The sequence below is a fragment of the Diadema setosum genome, chromosome 10 (assembly GCF_964275005.1).
Source record: "Diadema setosum chromosome 10, eeDiaSeto1, whole genome shotgun sequence".
Taxonomy (NCBI): domain Eukaryota; kingdom Metazoa; phylum Echinodermata; class Echinoidea; order Diadematoida; family Diadematidae; genus Diadema; species Diadema setosum.
Window position 1 is genome coordinate 25,242,012 of NC_092694.1, and position 24,207 is coordinate 25,266,218.

General features: G+C 37.5%; 1 protein-coding gene across 1 annotated transcript in view; it reads left to right on the plus strand.

Annotated features, from left to right (window-relative positions):
- The window catches only part of LOC140233877 (uncharacterized), a 64,532-nt gene that overhangs the window by 8,644 nt on the left and 31,681 nt on the right, over positions 1-24,207 (plus strand). Inside the window, exons 5-6 of the mRNA XM_072313966.1 lie at positions 29-153; positions 666-795. Coding sequence (XP_072170067.1) covers positions 29-153; positions 666-795 — 255 coding nt within the window. The remainder of the gene's footprint in view (positions 1-28; positions 154-665; positions 796-24,207) is intronic.

Genomic DNA, 24,207 nt, shown 5'->3' on the forward strand with positions numbered 1-24,207 from the left:
TCATTCATTCATTCAATCAATTGACTAGATATGCCAAACTGGATCAAGAAAACCTACAAAAACAAGTCGAGGAGTGGAGGACACAGAATCCAAGGGATAAGTACAAGCTTGTGCTTGCAACATCTGAACCGACAGCGGAAACAACTGCACAAGGTGCCTAATTTCCCCCCTCCCCCTCCGAAAAAAGAAGAAGAAAGAACCAACCAACCAAACAAACAAACAAACCAAACAAACAAACAAACAAACAAACAAACAAGCAATCACGAACAAAAACAAAAACAAAAACAAAAACAAAAGAAATTGTGGTAAATTCCAAAATGTTTACATTGGTATAAAAAAGATGTGAGGGATGTCCTTTGAACGAGAGTTTTATTGACCGTCACCATGTAATTACTTATTTATAACTTTTCAACCACAGTGCAAGTTTCAAGATGACTCAATTCCTGCAGCACGCCATTTTTAAATACAGACCTTATGTTTAACGTTTCTGGTACATGTATTTACATATTCAATGTAATGGGAGGACTTAAATATGATATTGGTGTTTGGTGGTACTTCTGCATTGCATAGATTTGTAGTTTCCATTTAGTCATTGTCTGTAATTTGATTTGCATTTAAAGTACACCTATCTTCTCATTTTGTAATATCTATATTCTGCATTACAGACGTTGAGCAGTCATTGAATGCTGACGACATGAATGACGAAGATGAAGTCCTTCCAATACCAAAGAAAGAAGAGAAAGCAACATTCTTCTTCTGCCACCAAACCGAGTATCAAAGGCACCTTCTCCAAAGGTTATTTAAAGGTAGGGAATCCCATTTGCATTCCTTAAATGAAGAGTTGTATAAACACAATGGTATGTTGAAGAGAGTATCATTTTAGAAACTCCCATAAAGTATTGAAAGTGGAAGGTAACATTTAGTACATTTTTATTGACCGTTAGATTTTGAATTGAAGTCTTTTCGGGGCTCACCGTAAATTCCAGTACATTACTAGGCTACCTTTGCAGACCCATGCACTGCATGTGTGTCCATCATGTATATTTTGTGAATAAAGTTCATCAAAACTTTACAAACATTTCTACGTACATTCTTGCCACACACTCTATATGTTATTACATCAGCTCTTATACTTTTAGATTTGTGTTTATAGATAAAAATACAGAAGACTGCAACAAAAAGGCTTAAGTGTGGCTGACACACAGAACTACTGAGTAGTTGAGTTTTGTGCATGATTCAAATTGTAGATAACTGTTGACTTCCAAATTTCTAAGCAGTGGCCTAAACAAGTCCCCTGAGGTTCATATTTAATGTTTTGCTGCATTTTGGGAGTTCTGTAAAAGGTATCCCCTACCTTTAATATCTGCATGTACAGATCCTGTTTAGATACTTACACTATTGTTGAGTGATGGGAAATCACCACTCTGCAACTATGTCCTTCCTTGTTGATATTTATTCCAATGTATACAGTCCCTACTGCAATAAATTTCGTTCCTTCTCTATCTCAACAACGTGTTTCTTCATACATGTACCCGTTACTATATTCTTCAGTCCTTTGATGGATGCTGTTATAAATAATGTCGTGAACAATAATATTGATGAAGATTTTCATGCTTAGGGATTCAAAACTTAAATCACTGCACATGCAGGACATATTTCTATGTTTTGTTCTTCTCTCTCTCTCTCTATCTCTTTTTTTTTCTAGGTCAATTATACCTTGGAGAATTACCCAAGATCCTTCAAAAAACCCTAACCCTAGTCTTAGAATCCTGAACTTAATCCTAAACTTTACCCAACCTCCAGCCCTTATAGCCTAAACCTTATAAGACTAATCTTTAGTACAACGTTGTCACTAACTGTAAGTTTGGAGCCGGGGGTATTTTTCCCCCTATCTTAAGGGAGGGGATGGGGATGATTAATAATTACCCTAATTCGTTTGTTTGTTTGTTTGTTTTTTTTTTTGGGGGGGGGGGGTTACTTCTTGATTTTGTATATAGCTTTCTTTTTCTTGAAATTTATTATTAATTTGATACAAAGCTATAGTGTGAAAACGTGTTTATTCCTATGCTCGTATCCCATTACTCATAACAGCACAAAACATCGCAAAGTTGTCGTAATTAACATCTCCTTAATCATAGTAATTTCATAGGACTTTCAAATCGTACAATGCACTTTATTTCCTAGTACATAAAAGAAGGAAAAATACATTAATGCCTAATACTAGGGTTAGGGAAAAAAAGCCGGGGAATCATTGTAAAACTCTGCTCTTATCGAACACGTCAGTTACTCATCAAAAATCGTCGACAACTGAAAGGATGCAATGTATCCATACATGAGGATTTAACTACAGCTAACCTCAAATTACTCCAAGAAGCGAAAAGACATGTGAAAGTCACATCAGCGTGGACGTCAGATGGTCAGGTCTTTGTTCTCGTCCCATCACGTAATGGGACATCCAGCGTGAAACACCTCATCAAGTGCAATTCTGACCTGCATAATATTTAATCTTTTTATCGCATGGATGTATACATAGATTTATATGTGGATCAATGTGTGCATAACAGTGAAGTAGTTCCATGCTGACATTGAGTTATATATAGCGGCACATTCTCATTTTTCAGGTTTTATTGTGTAAATTTTAGGTATATCCTTTGATGTTCATGTACTATACTCAGTTCTATGTCTTCCTGTTTTTTGTATTAGTATGTCAAGTAATGTTTGTAGTTCGTGTAATAGACAAATAATATCAGGTACTCAAGGAACAACTATATTTGGTGGAAGATGGGTTCATACAAATTGTGTCAATTTTAACGGTCCTTCAGATGGAGATTTTCAAAGCAGTTCTTTACCAGAGTCAGCATATATAACAGCTAAAGATGTTAAGTCACTTAGTTATGGCAGTTCTTTATTTTCTTACATATTTCAATGTGCGTAGTTTAAAAAAGAACTTTGAGAGTATGCAAGCATGTTTACAATTGACTGAAACTCAGTTTTGTGTTATAGGGATTACTGAATCCTGGCTGTTTGACCATGAATCACTTGCATCTATTTATAACATTAGTGGTTATACTTTTATTGGAAGAGGTAGAGACACACGTCATGGTGGAGGTGTTGGTATTTATGTAAATGAAGTCTTTAAATATAAGACTAGAAATGATTTATGTGTTTTCACTGATGCTTTTGAGTCTATTTTCATAGAATTGTATTTCAAACATAAACATGTCATTATTGGTGTTATTTACAGACCCCCTGGTAGTCATTCTCTTTTAAATTTCACAAGTCTGTTGGAACCAGTACTTTTTAAAATTGCAAATGAGAAGAAAGAGTGTTACCTCATGGGTGATTATAATATAGATTTACTCTCTTTAGATTCAAATATGGATACCTCCAGTGTACTTCAACTCTTTAATGCATACAGTTATACTCCTCTCATTTCAAAAGCAACCCGTGTAACTAGTCAGTCATCAACTTTAATAGATAATATATTTGTCAATGATATTGATGTTGTACATGCCTCTGGGGTAATCACCCATGATGTAAGCGACCATATGCCTATATTTGGATTGACTTCATTGATAATGCCGGAAAGAATGCATGTTAATAAAAATATACGGATAATTAATGATGAAAATATTTATTCTTTTTGTATGGAATTACAACAGGTAGATTGGAGTGACATTTTTAACTCTGATTCCTGTGATGCAAATGGTTTATATGATACATTTTTTGAAAAATTTGTAAAAATATACAATCTTCATTTTCCTTGTAAAAATATTAAATTTTTAAAGAAAAGGAATGATCGACCATGGTTTAATAAAGATTTGAAAAGATTATGTGCAAAAAAGAATTGTCTCTTTAGAAAATTTGTCAAAAACCCTACCCCATATCGTGAAAAAGTATATAAGGAATGTCGTAATAATGTTAATAATGTATTACGGAAGGCAAAAAGAAGTTATTACGAAACCAAATTTTCTTCTGTGAAAGAAAATTTGAAGGGTACTTGGAAAGTGATTAATGATATATTGAAGAGGAATATTAAAGATGATAAAATAAGTTCATTTGAAGTAAATGGAAATATAATTGATGATTCTTGTCAAATAGCTGAAAATTTTAATGAATACTTTGTTTCAATTGGACAAAATTTAGCAAACAATATGCCTCATGTTAATCATAATCCAAGTGAATTTTTACACGGAGACTTTGTAAGTTCCATGTTTTTTAGTGCTGTAACACCTGCCGAAATTATCACTATAACTTTAAATTTAAAAGATGGTAAAAGTCCTGGATTTGATGAAGTCGATGCTAAAGTTTTGAAACATTGTATTCATTATATTGCACCCCCCTTGTGTCACATTTTTAATATTTCACTTCAGTATGGTGTTTTTCCTGAAAAATTAAAAATCGCTAAAGTACTCCCTATATATAAAAATGGAGATAAGTCTCAATGTTCAAATTAGAGGCCAATATCAGTTCTTCCTGCATTTTCAAAGATATTTGAGAGATTGGTATATAATAGAATGATGTCTTTTATTGAAAGAAATGACATTCTTTATAATAAACAATTTGGTTTTCGTTCTGGATATTCAACTTATATGGCTGTATTTGAGTTTATAAATAAAATTAGTAATACTTTTGAAAATGGCGATATCGCACTTGGCATTTTTTTAGATTTATCAAAAGCTTTCGATAGCTTAGACCATACTATTCTCCTTCAAAAACTTCACTTTTATGGATTCAGAGGTTCAGTTTTGAGATGGTTTCATAGTTACTTAAGGAATAGGAAACAATTTGTTTATATCAATAACTCATATTCTTCAATGCTTGATATTTCTATTGGTGTTCCCCAAGGCTAGTATGGGACCCCTTTTATTTTTGTTATACATTAATGATGTGCAATATGCTAGTCAACAAATATGTCCTATAGTATTTGCTGATGACACAAATCTGTTTTTGTCGGGAAAAAATATGAATGATATATCACATACATTGACTTCTGAACTTCCTAAGGTTAGTTTGTGGTTTACTACCAATAGATTATTGATTAATATCAAGAAAACAAATTATATTATTTTCACAAAACAAAAAAGAAAAATTGATTCTAATGTGCTTAGAATATATATAAATGATATGCAAATACATCAGGTGCAACAGACAAAGTTTTTAGGAGTGGTCATTGATAACACTTTGTCTTGGTCTGCTCATGTAAATTACATTGTTTGTCGAGTTTCTCAAATTATAGGTGTTTTCAGTAAACTGAAACATTTTGTTTCTTTAAGAATTCTTACAAATCTTTATAATACTATGATATTACCATATTTCACATACTGTAACTTGATATGGGGCACCTGTGCCAATTTTTTTTTTTTCAGATAAATTAGTGGTTTTACAGAAAAGAGTCATTCGTATTATTACTCACTCCCATCCAAGAACTCCAAGTGCACCTTTATTTCAAAAGCTTAACATACTCACGTTTGAACAACTTTATAAATTGCAAACTGGATCTTTTATGTATATGTTCTATCATGATCTTTTACCACCTGTATTTAATCAAATCTTTTTGTATAATGCATCATTTCATAATTATGATACTAGATTCTCTCAAAATATTCATTTACCGTTATTGAAATGTGCTGTCTCTCGTAAAACTATAAAATACACCGGACCCAAATTGTGGAATGAAATGCCTTTAGAAATACGAGTAGTATTATGATGTCTCGGGTGCCATAACTTAATTCTATTGTTCAGGACAATAGAATATGAAATATGAATATGAATATGAATATGATAGATCGATGAGTTATGAAATATGAATATGGGATATATAAATATGAAATGAGTATGGATAAGATATAAAATCAAATTAAAAAATTAATCAAATAAATAACGTGATAGGAGAACTGGAAAATGAATGACGTCACTCATTTAAATATTCATAAGGACGTCAGGAGCTTTATTCATTTGCATAAATGACGTCATAGGTTTTTTTGAGAAGAGAAAACAATAAAGAAAAAAAAAGAAAGGTGTATAGTGAATAGAGGGTGAACGAGTTGGGGCATGAAAGTGACGTCATGACATAGAACGCTGCATGAAGGTGTATGTCAGGAGGATGTATAAATTCTCGCAGTCGACCATACTTGTTATCACTTTGCAAAAGTTGGTTTAGTCATAAGAGGTATATCATGTCTCAGTCTGACGTTGATCCTGATAGTGAATGGTGCAAGGAGTTTCAAAAAACTGCGGAGAAAGTAGACCTACTCATGCTGATAGAGTACCTTACGTTGGTGGAATTGTTCAAGGAACTGAACAAAACCCCATCGAGCTACATCGACCAGTTAGTGTCGGACGACCCACAACTGAAAGTTCGACAAGCGGCTACGTACTTGGACCCTCAGAAGGTAGCCAAGTATTATCCTCATGCAGCCAGGGTGATGTGGATGAATCCAAAACTGATGGATCCATGCATTTTTACGGAGTACATGAAATATCTGCTCAGGAACGAGACAGTGGAGGATCTGAAAGAGAGACGGGAAAAACTGGCTCGTCACCTCGAAGGACTGGACGCCGCTGTGCGCGTCGTGTACCGTGCTATGGGGGAGGAGAGCGACCTGTCAGACAGCGTCATGAAGACATCATCGCTTTAGATACTTCATGGAGGGATATCTTGTCAATCATCATTCGACAGACTACTACAAAATCCTGTTTAAATGTGGATATGTCAAGAATATTTTCCACTAGTCAACGCATCATGGCATTGGAAGAATTTGAAAACGTGGAAATTGTCGAGCTAGAACCAGACGACTCATTCGAAGATTTCGTCAAGATTATACTTTCAAACTGTATTGGAAATGAGACACGAAAGAATGTACTGGAACGTGGAATGACAGCCGTTTGTTATTTCTTGAAAATGTATATGCTTTCTAACCTGGAGGAACGATGTAAAGATGAACTGTTACTCTTGTTCACGAATGAACTGCGACGATATGATATACCATGGCCATGTAAACCCCCCAAACGTAGTAAATTGCACCTGATAATGCACGTTATATTAGATGGGTTCTGTCAATTGTATACTGTGGATGTAAACAGAATAGCAACTTAATTTCATGTGTAAAACATTTATACGTATATTTCCGACAACTTGACTCTTTTTTTTATGTAGACTAGGTGATCAATAAACATATAGCATTAATGTACAAACACTTGCTTTCTTCATCTTTTTATATTCAGTGTCTTTTAAATGAATGGGGTGAGTGACTTGCTGTTCATTGATGAGTTTTGTCAGAGGAGAGAGAAGACAGGAGCATGGCGTCGTTAGACAACTTATTACGTAAAATCTATTACACGGCGTCAAACCAGGGAAGTTTTTGTGGAGCAACTAACTTGTGGAGAGCGGTTAGAGAACGAGGAATTGAGAATGTACCTCTTGAAACTATCAAAAGGTGGTTAGAAAAGCAAGACACGTACACACTGCATGCGCCTGCGAGAAAGAGGTTTGTGCGAAACAAAGTTGAAGTGAGAGGGGTCGACGAAATTTGGGAGGCTGATTTAGTCGATGTTCAGAACTTGAAAAAATATAACAATGGATACAGATACTTGTTAACTTGTATAGATGTGCTGTCAAAGTTCGCCTGGGTCGTCCCACTCAAAGATAAAACGGGGAAGAATATTGTTCAAGCTTTTCAGAAAATTACCAGTGGCGATCGCGTTCCCGAGATGTTACATACAGACAAGGGAAGTGAATTTATGAATAAAGAAGTCAAAAAATTCCTTAAGAATCGAGATATCCATTTCTTCACTACGGAAAATGAAACAAAGGCATGTATTGTGGAAAGGTTTAACAGAACCTTAAAAGCACGAATGTGGCGGTATTTCACTTTTTCTAATTCATTCAAGTACATAAACATTTTACAACAACTGGTCAAGGGGTACAATTCTACATTTCACACTAGCATTCGGATGAAACCGCTGGAAGTAAACATTGAAAATCAGCAACAAGCCTTGGATGCTCTGTACGGGGACAAACGTCACAGACGAAGAAATGTTATTCCCAAAGCGAAAAACTCTTTCCAATTCAAGATTGGGGATCAAGTTCGTATAAGTAGAAATAAATTGCGATTCGAAAAAGGATATGAAGCAAACTGGTCTGAGGAAATATTTACCGTCAGCGCTCGAAAGTCAAGGCGGATTCCAGTGTACAAACTAAAAGATTACAATGGAATTGAGTTAGACGGCACATTCTACCAAGACGAAATTGAAAAAGTGTCTAAAGCAAAGTATGAATTATATTCCGTTCAAAAAGTGTTAAAGACCCGAAAGAGAAAAGGAAAGAAACAATACCTAGTTCGGTGGAAGGGGTATGGCAAAGAATTTGACAGTTGGGTAGATCGGATTGAAAATCGTTAAAAGTTAAAAGTTTCGCATATAGCCCTCATTCTCTCTATTGCGAGTGAAAAAGGAAGGTTGACATGGGTTCGCAATTTTACATTACTCTACCGAGTAATAGCTCAATGAAATATTTTCCGGAGAACAAGACATGCAGATATTCAACTAAATTGCACAGACCACTTACTCTAAATGAAGACTACGAGGTAGGGTTAGCTGAAATACAGTTTCAAAATTCATGGTACAACGTGAGAGAGGACAACAATTGGTTAGAGATTGTTACTTTCGACGAGAGTGACGGAACAGACACAGCCGTCCCACTGTCGTTCCGAGTAAACATACCAACTGGATACTACTTCACTGGTGACGAGCTGTGTGATGCGATAAATGATGTTTTGCCAGACCGACTTCAAAGAAATGTTGAATTTCATTACAAGAAGAAATCAAGACGCTGTAAAGTCGAAATACGAGAACACTTAGAAATATTGATGTCATGTCATCTGGCTATGATATTGGGTTTTGAACGTGAATGCCGAATCACTGAAACAACGATGAGTCCGTTACCAGTAGATGTCCATATGAATTTTCATACATTTTATGTCTACTCTGACATTGTTCAGTTTCAACATGTGGGTGATGTAGCTGTTCCCCTTTTGAGAACAGTCGCGGTGGTACCCAATAAGAGGCATGAAAATATTGTCAACACTTACGCTTCTCCACACTACGTTCCTCTGAAAATTTTCAGTTTTGAGACTATTGACATTATATTAACTACTGAAACGGGTAATGTTGTTCCATTTGAGCGCGGGAAAGTCATAGTGAAACTACACTTTCGTGAGCGCTCTTCGAATCTATCTTGAGAATGGTGTATGTTAGATCATTTGGAAGAAGTGTCAATCATTTGTCTAGACCCTTCCATTCATATCAACGTGTTATGGGTATTCCCGTCTATAAAGGAGCTGCGATACAGCGAGGTCATGGACTGGGAAGTTTAGTAAAAGGCTTATTTCGTTCCGCTACCCCATTACTAAAAAAAGGAGCAATGGCGTTGGGACGAGAAGCTATGACAACGGGAATGAATATAATGCAAGACACATTAAGCGGTCAATCGTTTAAAAAAGCTGCTAAAAGAAATGTTTCAAAAGCAGGCAAGAGAATGGCTCACAAGGCTCTAAATGGTGTAAGAAGGAAGGTACAGAGCGGAGGAGGTAAATTTATTTTGGTTAAAAAGAAGCAACGAGGTCGGAAACGTGTCATTCGAGTTAAAGGAACCCGTGCGAAAAGACGTCGTCTTGATATTTTCGATTAAACCACGCCTATATCCTTCGTGTAATAAGCAATCATCATGTCTCTGCTTCACGAGAAGAGCGACGCCTGCTGCAAGTCAGAATTGGACATTTTTTCTGTACCATTCACGCAGATGAGCATCGTGAAAGGACCGTGGGTGGAATATCACCCAGTAAGCAACATCACCGACTCCGGCCCCATCGAATTTAATATCGCCGGTACTGCTGAAGAATATGTGGATTTGTCACAAACCATGCTCCATGTACAAGCAAAAGTAGTGAACCCAGATGGAACCAATCTAGCGAACGATGCGCAAGTTGGACCAGTCAATCTGTTCCTGCCTTCACTGTTTAGTCAGGTAGACGTGAAACTGAATGAAACTTTAGTGTCACAGCCATCAAACACAAATGCATACAGAGCGTACTTGGACGTGATAACTCACTACGGACCCGATGCATTGTCTTCTCAGATTACTCAACAACTTTTCTACAAGGACACTGCTGGACATATGGATGTTGGGAACCCTTTTGCAACAGGAGGAGATGCTAATTTAGGACTGAAGAAAAGACAGACGTTCATCGGCACGAGTAAACCGGTCTCTTTAATTGGCCCGATATATGGAGATATCTTCTTTCAAGAAAGGCTTTTACTCCCAGGAGTGGATATAAAAATTAAACTCATTCGTAATAAGGATGCCTTTTGCTTACTGTCTTCACAAGCTGTGATCAAGTACAAAGTTATGATTGAAAAGGCCTCCCTCTACGTTAGAAAAGTAAAAGTAAATCCATCAGTGATGCTCTCACACGCCAAGATGATCGAGTCTTCACCTGCGAAGTATCGTATCAACAAAGTTGATGTACGCTCTTTTACAATTTCATCTGGAAATATGTCAGTGAACAAAGATAATCTCTTTCTAGGTCAAATTCCAAATCGGATTGTCATTGGATTTGTTGACAACGACGCCTATAATGGGAGTTACATGAAAAATCCCTTTAATTTCAAAAATTTTCATCTAAGTTACATTTCAGTTACTGTCGATGGTGAACCCTTACCAATGAGACCCCTCCGCCCTAGCTTTGGAGAGGGAAATGGTCAAAACTTCATCGAGGCGTACAATACTCTGTTTCTAGGTACAAATCGTCTATTTACTGACAAAGGGATTGCTATAAATAGAGAGGAGTATGCTAAAGGATATATATTGTACGCGTTTGATCTCACCCCTGACTTAAGCGACGGATGTCACTTGAATCTAGTCAAGGAAGGAAACGTGCGACTTGAAGCTGGATTTGACCAAGCTCTACCCAACACCGTAAACTGTATCGTGTACTCTGAATCTCAGGGACTGATTCAAATCGATAGAAGCAGAAACGTCGTCTACGATTTCAAAGGCTGAAGAAAGAGAGGGGAGGACTATTACATTAAATCACCTTATCTGTCATGGATACCCATCAGATTACCTACGCTTTGACTCGTCATCAAGCTACCAAGGCGTATTTCATGGGAGTTTATGCCCTAGATGAGATTCCCCGTGTATTAAAGCGGGAAAAGAATTGTTGCATCGTGAATTCAGACACGAGTGACAAAAGCGGTTCCCACTGGTTAGCGGTGTATTTTGATGGAAACAAAGGACAGTTTTTCTGTTCATATGGGAATCCGCCCTCATTTTACGACGATCGCCTAGAAAGATTTATGGAGACATTTGCAGAAAAGTGGAACTTTAATACAAAGAGGCTTCAGGGAACTTTTTCTACTGTCTGTGGTCAATATTGCATTTACTATTTAATCAAAAAATGTGAAGGGAAAAGCCTGCGAGACATTGTTAATGTATTCGGTAATGATTTGCATTTAAATGACGAAAAAATTAATTCGTGGTTTAATCGAAAATACAATTCAGCCTTTCCAACGCATGATATTGGTTTCACATTCACTCAATTTTCCCGTAGTTTTGAAGATCGAGAAGTCAATACTTAACACACGCACACACACACACACACACACACACACACCCAATAGTCACAGATGCATGTATTCAGCACGGGCTCTAATTCAGATTCATTCTTGGCTGTGGAGACACGTTATGAATTCATTCATGCATACTAAATATCTATTCCGTATTAAGAGGTTGAATTCAATACACAAAGCTGTCTCTTTAATAATGGAAAATATGAAAATATTTTTGTATGTAAATGTGCTTGTACTTGTTTTTCTTTTTTAATGGTATGAGATTGTTGGACAAAGTGTTGTAAATGTAAGTTTACATCTTTGAGTATACTACGTAACGACCGTAATAGAATGTGTACATAATCCTTTCACATCCGTATTCTATTCATCATTTATTTCAAACGTAATGTAAGAGCTAGTCACTTAATCACTGACCATGTCAATATTCTAAGGCCATCTTAGAATATCCACATAGGGTTACTCTCTTTTCACCTCCTTGTCTCATGCACTATCCATTTCAAACGTAATGTAAGAACTAAATAATGATAGCATGCTCTGTAAAATAAGTGATATCAATTGTATTGAATATGATTTCACTCCGAAACCAATAATCACATGATCAAATCTTAGAATATGGACATGTAGGCCAACTCTTTCTTTCACCTCACTATTTCATGCAACCGTACACTCATTCCACTCGTGATGTAAGAACAAAATGAAGGTAACAAGCTCTGTAAATCATTGTATTGAATGTGATTTATACTCCGTTTACAATCAATAAATATTACATATTATCTCAATCGATGTACAAAATTTTGTTATTTGTTGTCCTATATACATAAACATAACGAATTAATGAGAAAAGTAAAAGAACAGACACACAGAAGATTATTTCGGACTAAGTACAATCTATGCAGGAAAGAAAAAAATGTATCGAGCTATCAACCACATTTTTATAATCAATACAAATAACTTTAAGCATTATTTTTTTTCTTTCAAGATGGTCTTGTGCATACTCCTTTGCTAATTATAATGATGCACAAATAATTCGCAGGAACAGACACACACAATTGAATTCTCAATGTATTCCTCATAATTTCAATATGAGATACGCCCTCACAGCAACGATTTGTAAATACAGATAGCGAAAGGAAATGAAATAGAAAAAAACAAAAAAATAAGCAAATCAATCAATAGATAAGCCTTTCACTCATTTTACGTTTACAAAGCTGATGCCTCATATAATACATAAAAGTCAAAATTTAAAATTATTGTAAGTCAGTTCATCATATGATTCAACATAATATGAAGATACTTTATCAGTCTACCTAATGTATCGTCTGACCATTTTTAATACTCTTCCGGTCATTTGGTCATTCGGCCTTTTGGTCATTTGACCAATTGCTCATTTGGTCATTTGCTCAGTTTTTTTTTTGTTTTTTTGTTATCAGTGTGAGTTATATGGGAAACTGAAAAATATTACAGTCTCCATCACACATTTTCAGAGGAAAAATATATACATTAATCAATCTAAGTAATAGTAAAAACTATATCTATTTACAATCAAAATGATATCACAATATTTTTCAATCCGTTTATGAATATGCAGTTATATACACCATAAACAGAACCCCTGTGTAATGGGGTCTAATCCTCATGGGATTAGAGAATAGAAGGGGTGACTGAAACCATTATTTATTAGGGGGATTAGAAACTAACCCATTTTTTGCTTTGAGAAATACCACTTAAACTCTCACGTTTAGGTTTGTCTTTTGCACCACCACGTACTCGCGGGGCCACCCTTTCTTCACGATCTACCCGACTTCCTCCTTCGTCTGCGCTGTCCATACGCTTCCACCGTTGTAGGTCCTGTCTCCTCTTAGGATTAGTGAGAAATGTTTCTGGAATATTCATTGCTGCCAGTATGCGCATGAATTGTTCGCTACCTGTGGGAGAATATCCTCGTCGTTCACGGAAAATATCGTACATTAAATCGCAAACATTACTCCCACGAATTGTGCGCCCATCTATGACAAGCTGACCCGCAGAAGTCCAACCAATGCTAGGATTGGTTTTCAGTTTCTGTAAAAGATGAGAGGCTCGGTTGACGTAAGATTTTGGAATATGTCGAATGATTTCCAGTTCAAGCGGATCAGGTTCAATATGTTCGGGCTCACTTTCTGTCACACTCGATGGTTGGTCGGGGGAATCTGCGGACGAAATGTCTCGAACCTCAATAGACAATGGTTTCCTCGCAATTTCGCCCGACTTTAAAAAATTCTGTAGATATTGCGAATACATATTGGCTTTCTCATGAACGTCCAAATCATTCCTCTCTAACACCAAGCGCATCTTTTCGTCCAGTTCATTTCGGTGGTGGTTCGATGACGGTGAAGAAGCTGCTTGCAGTGTTTGTAACATATTAGGCGGAACAAGGACCATTTTGCGTGCGTGTTCCATGATTGTCTATACAGATTATTTCTTTCCGGTAAATGCTGTCGCTAGTGCTCCCACCGCTGGAACGACGAGTCTCATCAATAGGGGTAAGAGAAATCCACCGCGTTGAGTTAGAAGTCTCTTCCTTTCTCTTAATGACGTGGACCGATCAGAGAGCTTTCGTAACTTCTGTTTATGTTTAGACAGAGTTCGCTTCTGTGTCGGTGAAATTTTGATATTACCGTTAATGACGTTCACGATGCATTCGCAAATGGCGTCTATCAACCCTCTGTCAGCGGTTTTCAGCAGGGCCCTTCGCTGTTGAGCTGTACAGTGTGCCAATGTCTTCAGAAGAACAGCATGTGTCTTGATACGACGAGACATTTTTAAAAAATAACGAGGTTAAGATGGGATCGTGCTCTTTATACTTTAGGAAGATATGCGAACTGCGTTTCTCCAGGAAAAATATTAGTTCTCAGTCTGAAGTCTTCTGGCGTGTCGGGTTTCAGATCAATGAAAAGGTAGCCATATTGTTCGTGGGTAGCATCGGCATACGCATCCTGGAAATACTTGGTGCGGCCTGGATACATTTGACGCCCTAAACATGATACTTGCATTTTATCTCTACTATTCTTAAACAAGCAATAATACTGAGTATTTAAGGAAATTGTCCTAGACTCTTTTCCATTTCTGTACATATTTTGGGTTAGATAAATCAAACTTACATTTCTATGGTGACATCCCTTTGTAAAAAGAGCAGCCACTTTTCTACTATCACTAACAACATCCATCAAATCATCAATTATAAATAACGTGGGTCGTGCGTTGTCAGTAAATGCATAAAAGTCTTCTGGTAGGTTTTCGTGAAATTCAATTTGAGGAATCTCATGCATCATTTCAGCATAATCCTTTTGAAATTCCCCATAAAACCAGACAATTTTTCGAGGAGCAGGGTTAAACATACGCTCACGCTGTTTAATTAGTCTTTTGACAAAAGAAGTCTTTCCCGAAAAAGTTGGTCCGACAACGCACATTGTAAAGGGATGTTTTAGACGGACATCCATGGTAGATCTGTAATCAAAATCAACACGAAAATACTATAAGAGTGCAAACATTAAAATACAAATATTTGAGTTCAAAGTGAATGCGATGTATATTTACAATATAGAGATGTGGGTACCAGTATTCATGACTTAAAGCTAGGAGCAGTTGAAACAATTACACATGTAACTACTGTCCCCCATCAGGAACGTCTTCACATTCATCCAGCTGAAATATAACTGACGCTTTCTTCAGAGCTAGAAGTGTTTAAATGGGATGAAATTACAGTCGAGTTTGTCATGCCTTGTTTCTCAAGAAGAATGTCGAGAGAAAAACTGACAAAAATAACAACTATCAGTAAAATGGTAATCAAAATATTCATACGACACGTGTTGTATGGAATACGCCTCACAAAGTCACGATGCATTCTTAAAAAAATCATACTATCCATTTTTTTTCAACACTATCTCAACCTCAAAAATAATACAACCTAACAGATCTAGAGTCGGGGACTAAATGAGGCAGCATTTTTTTACACCGGTGTATATAAAATACTGGTTATGAAATATCCTTATGGCCATATGGTATAGGTTTTGGTTCCATCTCCAACTCGAACCCTTTTAGTAAAGACTACCCTGTAATCTTTTTTAGATTCGATTGTGTGAATCGTCTTGGTTTTGGTGTCTCGGACAATTTTTGATTCATGAATGGTACGTATTTCATCGCTTTTGGACATAACGAGTTCTTTGAGTGTGTCATGATTAATGACCATAGAATTAGTGTGGTTCAACGTGAACCCCCGCACCTTGCACACTGTGTTTCCTTTGTTAGTTTTGTAACTGTAATTCTTCGGTCCACCACACACCCACGTGTGAATGTATTCATCATTAGTGGGGTCGATTTCATTTGTGAGATCACCTAGGTAATCGCCAGTCTTTGGGTCAAAGGGTTCGAGGGACTGATTCGTCTTAAAAACAACACTATCAGTATCATAATAGAGCGCCCTCTCTTCTAAGATTTCCAGAATTGAATAGAGCTTCAATCTAGCCATTGCCGTTGTAAAGCTCGCTATCACTATATTAGTATTAACATTTTGCTCTACAAACCCGCGGGCGTTATTGTATTGCACTTCTATCATGTCTTCATTGATAACCCACATGTCATGGACTGTAACGGAATCATCTCTAAAATACCGTAATAGTTCCGCTGGTGTTTTGACATATTTCGTTTGCTTATGATTATTCTTTTCAGCAAGTTTACCCCATAATGTATTTAAGAGCAATTTTGAAATGGCACGCATGCCCGGATTCTTCTCGATACGGTCAGGATCTAACGATACTCCTTCGTGATTGTGATATTTTTGAATGTAATTTATCCTATCGGATTCTGTCTCGACACTAGCTGGATAGCCCGACGACTCTTGCTTTATTTTCATGAAAGTATCGATATATTCCGCAAAAAGGCCCCCCTTGCATTCCCGTTTGTCATACTTGGTATATCGATCGAAGTGCCATACTTCAGAAATTTTGATATCGTAGTATCCTTTTTCTACGGCCTTTTTTACTTCTTCTGACACCCAAACGCCTTTAAGCGCTCTCTCGCGGTCCTCGTGCGTGCACCGAGTTTGGTTCAATGACTCTGCGCATGTAGCACACAGTGGGAAGGTGAGTTTACCCGAGGATCTGTAGGGGAGGACAGGGTGATACAAATCCTTGGGAGGAGTTATCTCACACTGGATGAGGCCAAACATTTTCTCGAGGGGTGGAAAATTTGACCGGATGATTCGAGGGTGGCCAATGGGGTACTTTCCAAATTTGTTTATGAATGGATACAGAGAAGTAAAATCATAGTATAAAATTTTTTCACCCTGTTTTGCCTCATCAAAAAGTGAGCATCCATCAGTCCTACCACCAAAAAAAGAATCTCTTGGATTGAGGGGATTTTTGAATTTTTCGTGAAGATGCTGGACGCGGGCTTTCACAGCAGGATCTTTGATCTGCATGTCCCATTCATGCTCCCAGATGTAATGTACTATGTAACCTGCATTTCGGAGACGGTAGATTCTTTCCATAACTTCGTTATGGAGTTGACTCATTGATTTGTTACATCGTTTGTTGATTGTGAAGGGGTTAAAACATTGACTACATCCATGGTAAAAACAACCTAGAAATTCAAAAATGTGCTTTTCCTCCCCTACCTCGGCATACCCGTCCACATAGCGACCATGAACCTTGCGCTCCCCACCAGTAAATGCATATTTGATATCGATCCCTCGTTCCTCAGCTTGATAATGTAACCATTTTCCAGCTTTAAGCGAATGACGCTTAGGGTTAGAATAACCGTCGTGCGGAATAAGGGCTATCTTGTTCGGTTTTAGAAAATTGCTCCTGTAGAGATAATTACACGCGCTCGGAAGGGTGAGGCTGCGTAAGAAGGGATCGATGCCATCGGGATTTGCTTCCGTGGCACTTAATGTCTTGAAATGCAGGTGAAATAATTTACAACTTTCATGCAGTATTTTTACATCGCTCTTGCAGTACTCCAAAATTTCTTTTTGAAAATCAAACACAAAATTGTCAGGAAGGCTGTCGTACCATGCATCAAATTCTGTCTTCGCTTCTTTCATCATGGTGTTTGTCCCGAAATATTTCTTATCGGGAATGGGACCAACGTAATTTTGATTATCTTTTACGTTAAAGAGATGTGGGAAATATCCCTTCTTCAGCTCTTTGATACCGAAAGTTTTTGGAAGTTTGGCCAAGCCCATTTGGAAGAAGTTTAAGCTATCTTTAATTACGATTTTGGGGTCTTGTGTGCTCAGACACATGATCTTTCCTCCATTCATTATGACTTCGGGGATTATCCGTTTACGAACGAGGTGATTAAGAAGGAAATATGTGTCATACGCCTTAGCGTTGTGTGCAATAGCTATTGCCTTGTGGTTATCTTCTGACAACAACCATGTACAAAATCGTTCCAGGGTGTCCTCCCCCTGAAAAGTGATCTCTCTTTCTTCATCTACATTACCGCACCAAAGACAGCCCCACCCATCGGGAGTTACACCATCCATACAGTTACTACAATCCCAGGTAGCGTGTACTAGATTAGGAACATGAGAAGTGGTATTCTGGGTACATTCAAAATCAAAGAAAATATATCTCTCTGGGTCTGGCAAATCAGCTTGCGTGGTAGGTTTTGATTTCTTTTTTTTTTCTTTTTCATAGCCGCGAGTTCTTTCTCAGCCTCTGTGGGGACGTAGTATTTGCTTTCTTTTGTTACTTTCATGTAGCATTCATGGGTGGGTCCATCGACATAATCTTTACATGTCTGACAAAATATCTTGGAACAGTCATGTTTATCAAATATGCCTGGAAATACTTCCGTATCAAACACGCGCGCACATTTTAGGCATTTACGACGGGTCTTACAGGCAGTTGATCCCTTGAAAATTGTCACCGAATGAGCTTTAAAGCATTGCTCAGTGAGGAACGTCATATTACAATCGGCGCACGTTCGAGGATCGCGTTTAATGGGGTCAGTGCGATTGCAATTTGTACTGAAACAATCGTAGCAGGTATTACAACAACTGTGAGTTCTGGGATCGTTGTAAACTTCATGGCATTCTTCGCACAAATGCTTGACACACAAGAATGCAGAAACATTTTTGATGACATTATAATGACCGGATTCAGTGAAATACAAGTACAATGTCTTCTCAGCTGGGGGGCCTGCATATATCATGGCATGTTTTTTACGACCTCTGTATATGATCAATCTATATTCAGGTAGTAAGACTTGTTGAAAGGCGTCGTACTGACTCGAATCAACCTCTCCTTTAGGAACGCCAGCTAGATCGTGAAGTTTTGCGGCTTCATGAAGTAAACCCTTTGTGGGTGGTCTGTTAGTTCGAGACCAGGTTCGATATTTTCGATCATTATTAACGTAATAGCGCGAGATGACAATTGCGCTTGCAAAACAGGTTTTTTCTTCTTTGCTGGAGGGAACGGTGATGATGGAAGTTTTTCTTATGGATGCCTCGTCATCAGGCAAGCCATCCATTTTTCGCGTATATCCACCAGTGGGGTTTTGCACATGGTGAAATCTGATAGTAAAACCAGGTTTGAGGAAAAAGTTCTGGTTACTATTGAGAACTCGTTCTATCCGTTCTAATATAAGCGCGATGTCAAAGTGCCTGACCACTGCCCAGGGAAAAGCGATCGGAATATTCAACTGGTCCGAGACTAGCACCAGTCGCACATAGTCTCTTTCATTCGTATCGTGAAGAAGGAGCGTTCGTAGCTCCTCGAGAGATGATCTAATATAGTCAAGAACATGTCTAATTGAAGAATGATCGGGTATATCTCCGACAAAGTCGTACCAGACTTCTCGTACGCCGAAGCGTTTATTAATTCGTGAATCTATGAATTTCCATTGAGGTGAGGCTGTTTTTGTAGTCTCATTGCTCTGGCTTGAACAATTGCTCTCCGATTCATTTATGTCTGACGAAGAAGTCAGTGGGGGGCGAGACTGATTGTGGGGTGGGTCTAAATGCTTTGTTTTTCTCTTTCTCTTGCCTCCGTGCTGTTTCGTCTCAGAGGGAAGATCTGAATTTTGTCTATTTCCTCCACTTTGTACATGACCACATGGAGTATGATGACAGTTGTTATCAGAGTAGTCAAAATCATCGAGATCTTCGTCATCGTTATCATGATATCGGGTAAGGGGAGGAGGGGCATGTTCTGGTACGTAATTTCCGGGGGTACCATGAAAATGTGAAGGGCCAGGAATATCATAAATGTTATTGTCTTCTCCTTTTTTCCGTCTTGACCTTTGTCGGAGACTCAGTTTCGATCTTTTGAATTGGGAACCGCTTCCGATGTCCATTCTACGCTTCATTCCTCTTTGTTGTTTTGGAGACGAGAGAAATAATTTTTCTTTAACAATTTGACATTCCGATCGTTTTTTGTTTCCTTTCAATGAATCAGACACACGTCTTGCTTCCTTTCCCTTTGACTTTCTTCTTTCAGCAATTAATTCGGATTTTTTCTTTTTCAAATCACCACCTTTCCCTCTATTAGAGCGGGGTTTTTCCCGCTTTCTAACTCGTGACTGTTGTGGATTAGGATCAACAAAGTCATCATCATCAGACCAATTGCAAACGGAACTAACAGGAACATTTTTTGAAAGTAATATTGGTTTCGACGAAACTGCTGAAGCGGCAATAACTTCACTTGTAGAGGCGTTTTTACAAATACCCACATCTCTATCTGAACTAGGAAAAAAAACATCGCATTCACTTACCTCATTTTGATCTGCCGGATGAACGCTAGGAGCACGACGGACTAAATCAACTGTTCTGTTCACAATCCTTTGAATTTGAGAAGACGTGAGGTCGTACAAGTTTGAAATCGTGTTGGCTAGATTGTTTCTAAGCGTAGAACTGCGTTGTGAAGGATGGTTTTCATCCATTTTACGGCTTAAAGTGAGTAACAAGTTAACTCTAAAAAAGTGCAAACTTGACAAGTATTCAAACGCTAAATACGGTCATAATGGTTTCAGTCACCCCTCTTGGCGTCTAGATTCTGTATAAACGTAAAGTTACAGAGCAATGACCACACGATATAGCTCGTGTATAAAATAGGAAGAAATGTGGAGAACTGGGTTTTGCTCAGGCCTTTTTATCTAACTCTCGCTCCATTTTCCCGTCACTTGTCAAAAGATTTTACTTTCAAGCTGAGACATGTAAGTCATCGGGAAGGACCGATCAATAAATAAGGGATTATTTTTTCAAGTGGAGGACAAACAATTCTGTACTTGCGCATAGGTCCCGCATAGGAAGTTCCATCCATTGTTTTTACGTAGACCTACTTGGAAGAATTCTTTTGAGTAAGGATTAACTTTGAATCGTTCGACGTTAATGGACTGTGGACAAAGGTGTTTTTCAGTCCGGAGTTCTCTTAATGGAGAGACAATAAACTTGTTCTTGAGTCCCCGAATAACAGTCATCGTTCTTTACTATTGTACCTAACAAACTTTCTTTACAGGACGTATTAACCAATTTTTTGAACTACGTTAATGGACTGACGACTTGGACTGTCGACAAAGGTGTTTTTTAGTCCGGAGTTCTCTTAATGGAGAGACAATAAACTTGTTCTTGAGTCCTCAAATAACAGTCATCGTTCTTTACTAGTATACCTAGCAAACTTTCTTTACAGTGCGCATTATATTTGTACTACGTTAATGGACCGGCGACAAAAGTGTTTTTCAGTCCGCAGTTCTCTTGATGGAGAGACAATAAACTTGTTCTTGAGTCCTCAAATAACAGTCATCGTTCTTTACTATTGTACCTAGCAAACTTTCTTTACAGTGCGCATTATATTTGTGCTGCGTTAATGGACAGGCGACAAAAGTGTTTTTCAGTCCGGAGTTCTCTTAATGGAGAGACAATAAACTTGCTCTTGAGTCCCCCGAATAACAGTCTTCGTTCTTAACTATTGTACCTAACAAACTTTCTTTACAGTGCGTATTAACCATTTTTTTTGAACTACGTTAATGGACTGACGACAAAAGTGTTTTTCAGTCCGGAGTTCTCTTAATGGAGAGACAATAAACTTGCTCTTGAGTCCCCGAATAACAGTCATCGTTCTTTACTATTGTACCTAACAAACTTTCTTTACAGTGCGTATTAACCAATTTTTTTGAACTACGTTAATGGACTGACGACTTGGATTGTCGACAAAGGTGTTTTTTAGTCCGCAGTTCTCTTGATGGAGAGACAATAAACTTGTTCTTGAGTCCTCAAATAACAGTCATCGTTCTTTACTATTGTACCTAGCAAACTTTCTTTACAGTGCGCATTATATTTGTGCTGCGTTAATGGACAGGGGACTTGGACTGAAAAACACCTCATCTCTTCACCATGCATACTCACTCACTTCCACCCTCCTCTTCTCTCACTAGCATGCAATTCAGTACATGTTGATCTTAGAGGCAAACAAATTCCCATCCAAACACATATACCCACTCATAGTTATCCGGTCAATGTCTCATAGTTATCTTTCAACGAAATATCTATAAGGAACAACGTAATAAGGACGGTAAAATGAAACAAGTTCTCTATATGATGTATTTTTTATTATTATTCCTCATTCTCCTTTGACATTGACATTAAAAAAAGAATAAAATAAAATAAATTGTCTTTTCTTATTTTTCAAATCAGTTAAGTCCACATAATTTCTCCATCGGTCTCCTGAATCTCGGCCTTTATTTTCTGTATTCACCTTGATTTAAAATAATCTTTCTTGTATAGCCTTCCTTTTTTTTTCTCCCATCGTTCAGCCGATCCACTTCACCCTCTCACATGTTGCCCTTGAATGGCGTCGTTGATGTTCTTAATCACCGATGTAAAAGCTCTGAATTCCTCCATGGTGAGCGTGATTCCCTTCTTGGTAGGTATTTCTTCGTGGTTTTTCTCAAAGTACTCACGAATGTCAATGTAAGTCTTGCTACGGAACGTCTTGGCCACGATGTACTTCAGGCGGTCCGGTTTCACGCTGATGGACACTTTGCAAATAATTTTTGAATCATCCTCATCTTTCGTTCCCGGAGTATGGCTCGTAGGTTCGGGGTTCCCCGTGGTCTTCTTTCCTTGCACGTTTCCACCTCCTCTCATTCTTTTACGTGAAAGATCAACACGATGTTCACCTTCTTCCATGTTTTTCCGCTTAGACGACTGGGGGAAACATGTTCCCTCCTCCATATATAGACGGTCTGGAGAATAGTCCACGGTGCAATCACTCCCGACTTCCCCCTGAATACTGCTCATGTCTTGCGAGCCTTCAGGCGATGGGGCTGATGGCGTGTTATACACGTAGTTGTAATAACTCTGCTTCATTTTTTCTCTCGTTCTTGTAGGACTGCTTCGTCTGGTTGACAAAATTGTGTCTGTTTCCTTCTCAGAGGGAAGGAGTATATATAACCATATATATATATTATACGAATGCACTGTATGTATAAATCACACGTACTCCTACACACCTTCATGCAGCGTTCTATGTCATGACGTCACTTTCATGCCCCAACTCGTTCACCCTCTATTCACTATACACCTTTCTTTTTTTTTCTTTATTGTTTTCTCTTCTCAAAAAAACCTATGACGTCATTTATGCAAATGAATAAAGCTCCTGACGTCCTTATGAATATTTAAATGAGTGACGTCATTCATTTTCCAGTTCTCCTATCACGTTATTTATTTGATTAATTTTTTAATTTGATTTTATATCTTATCCATACTCATAATTTCATATTTATATATCCCATATTCATATTTCATAACTCATCGATCTATCATATTCATATTCATATTCATATTTCATATTCTATTGTCCTGAACAATAGAATTAAGTTATGGCACCCGAGACATCATAATACTACTAATACGACAATCACCTACCTTAAAGTCTTTTAAACGTAGATATAGAGATTATTTATTAAAAGCCTGATAAACGTATAGAATGAATAATTCAAGTGGTAGGTTTGGCAGTGTGTGTGGGATGCTCGTTCTTTGATGATGATGTTTTATGCAATATATATATGTAGTTTTACTTTATATTATTGGAAATAAATGTTTCAATCTCATTCTGATGAGTTCCCCATCACTGCTAGCCATCCACTTGAAATTATTACACTCTACATTGTCTTTTTGAATTTTGTACTTGTTTATTGTTATTTGTATATTGTGATAACTGATAACTTTGTTTGATTGGGAGAGCTACCTCGAAAGGCCAATGGCCTATGTAGCCTCCTCCACACTCATTACTTTGTTATTTTTATGTCTTTTATGTAATAATGTGCATTTTTTATATTATTTTATATTTCCTATGTGTCTCATGTTTGTCATTTGTCAACATGTGATTCTTTTATTGAGATGTGGAAATAAATGAACTGAACTGAACTGAACTGAACATTACTGAAAGCGTCAATCATTTTTTGGTCAATGTAGCCAAAGTTAATTCCACATGCTGGATTTATGATAGGCACGTTTTTTCTACCGTAAGTAGTATATCAGCTTCAGATTTGTATTTTCATCTTGTTTTTGAAACTTCATTTTGAAAAAAAAAA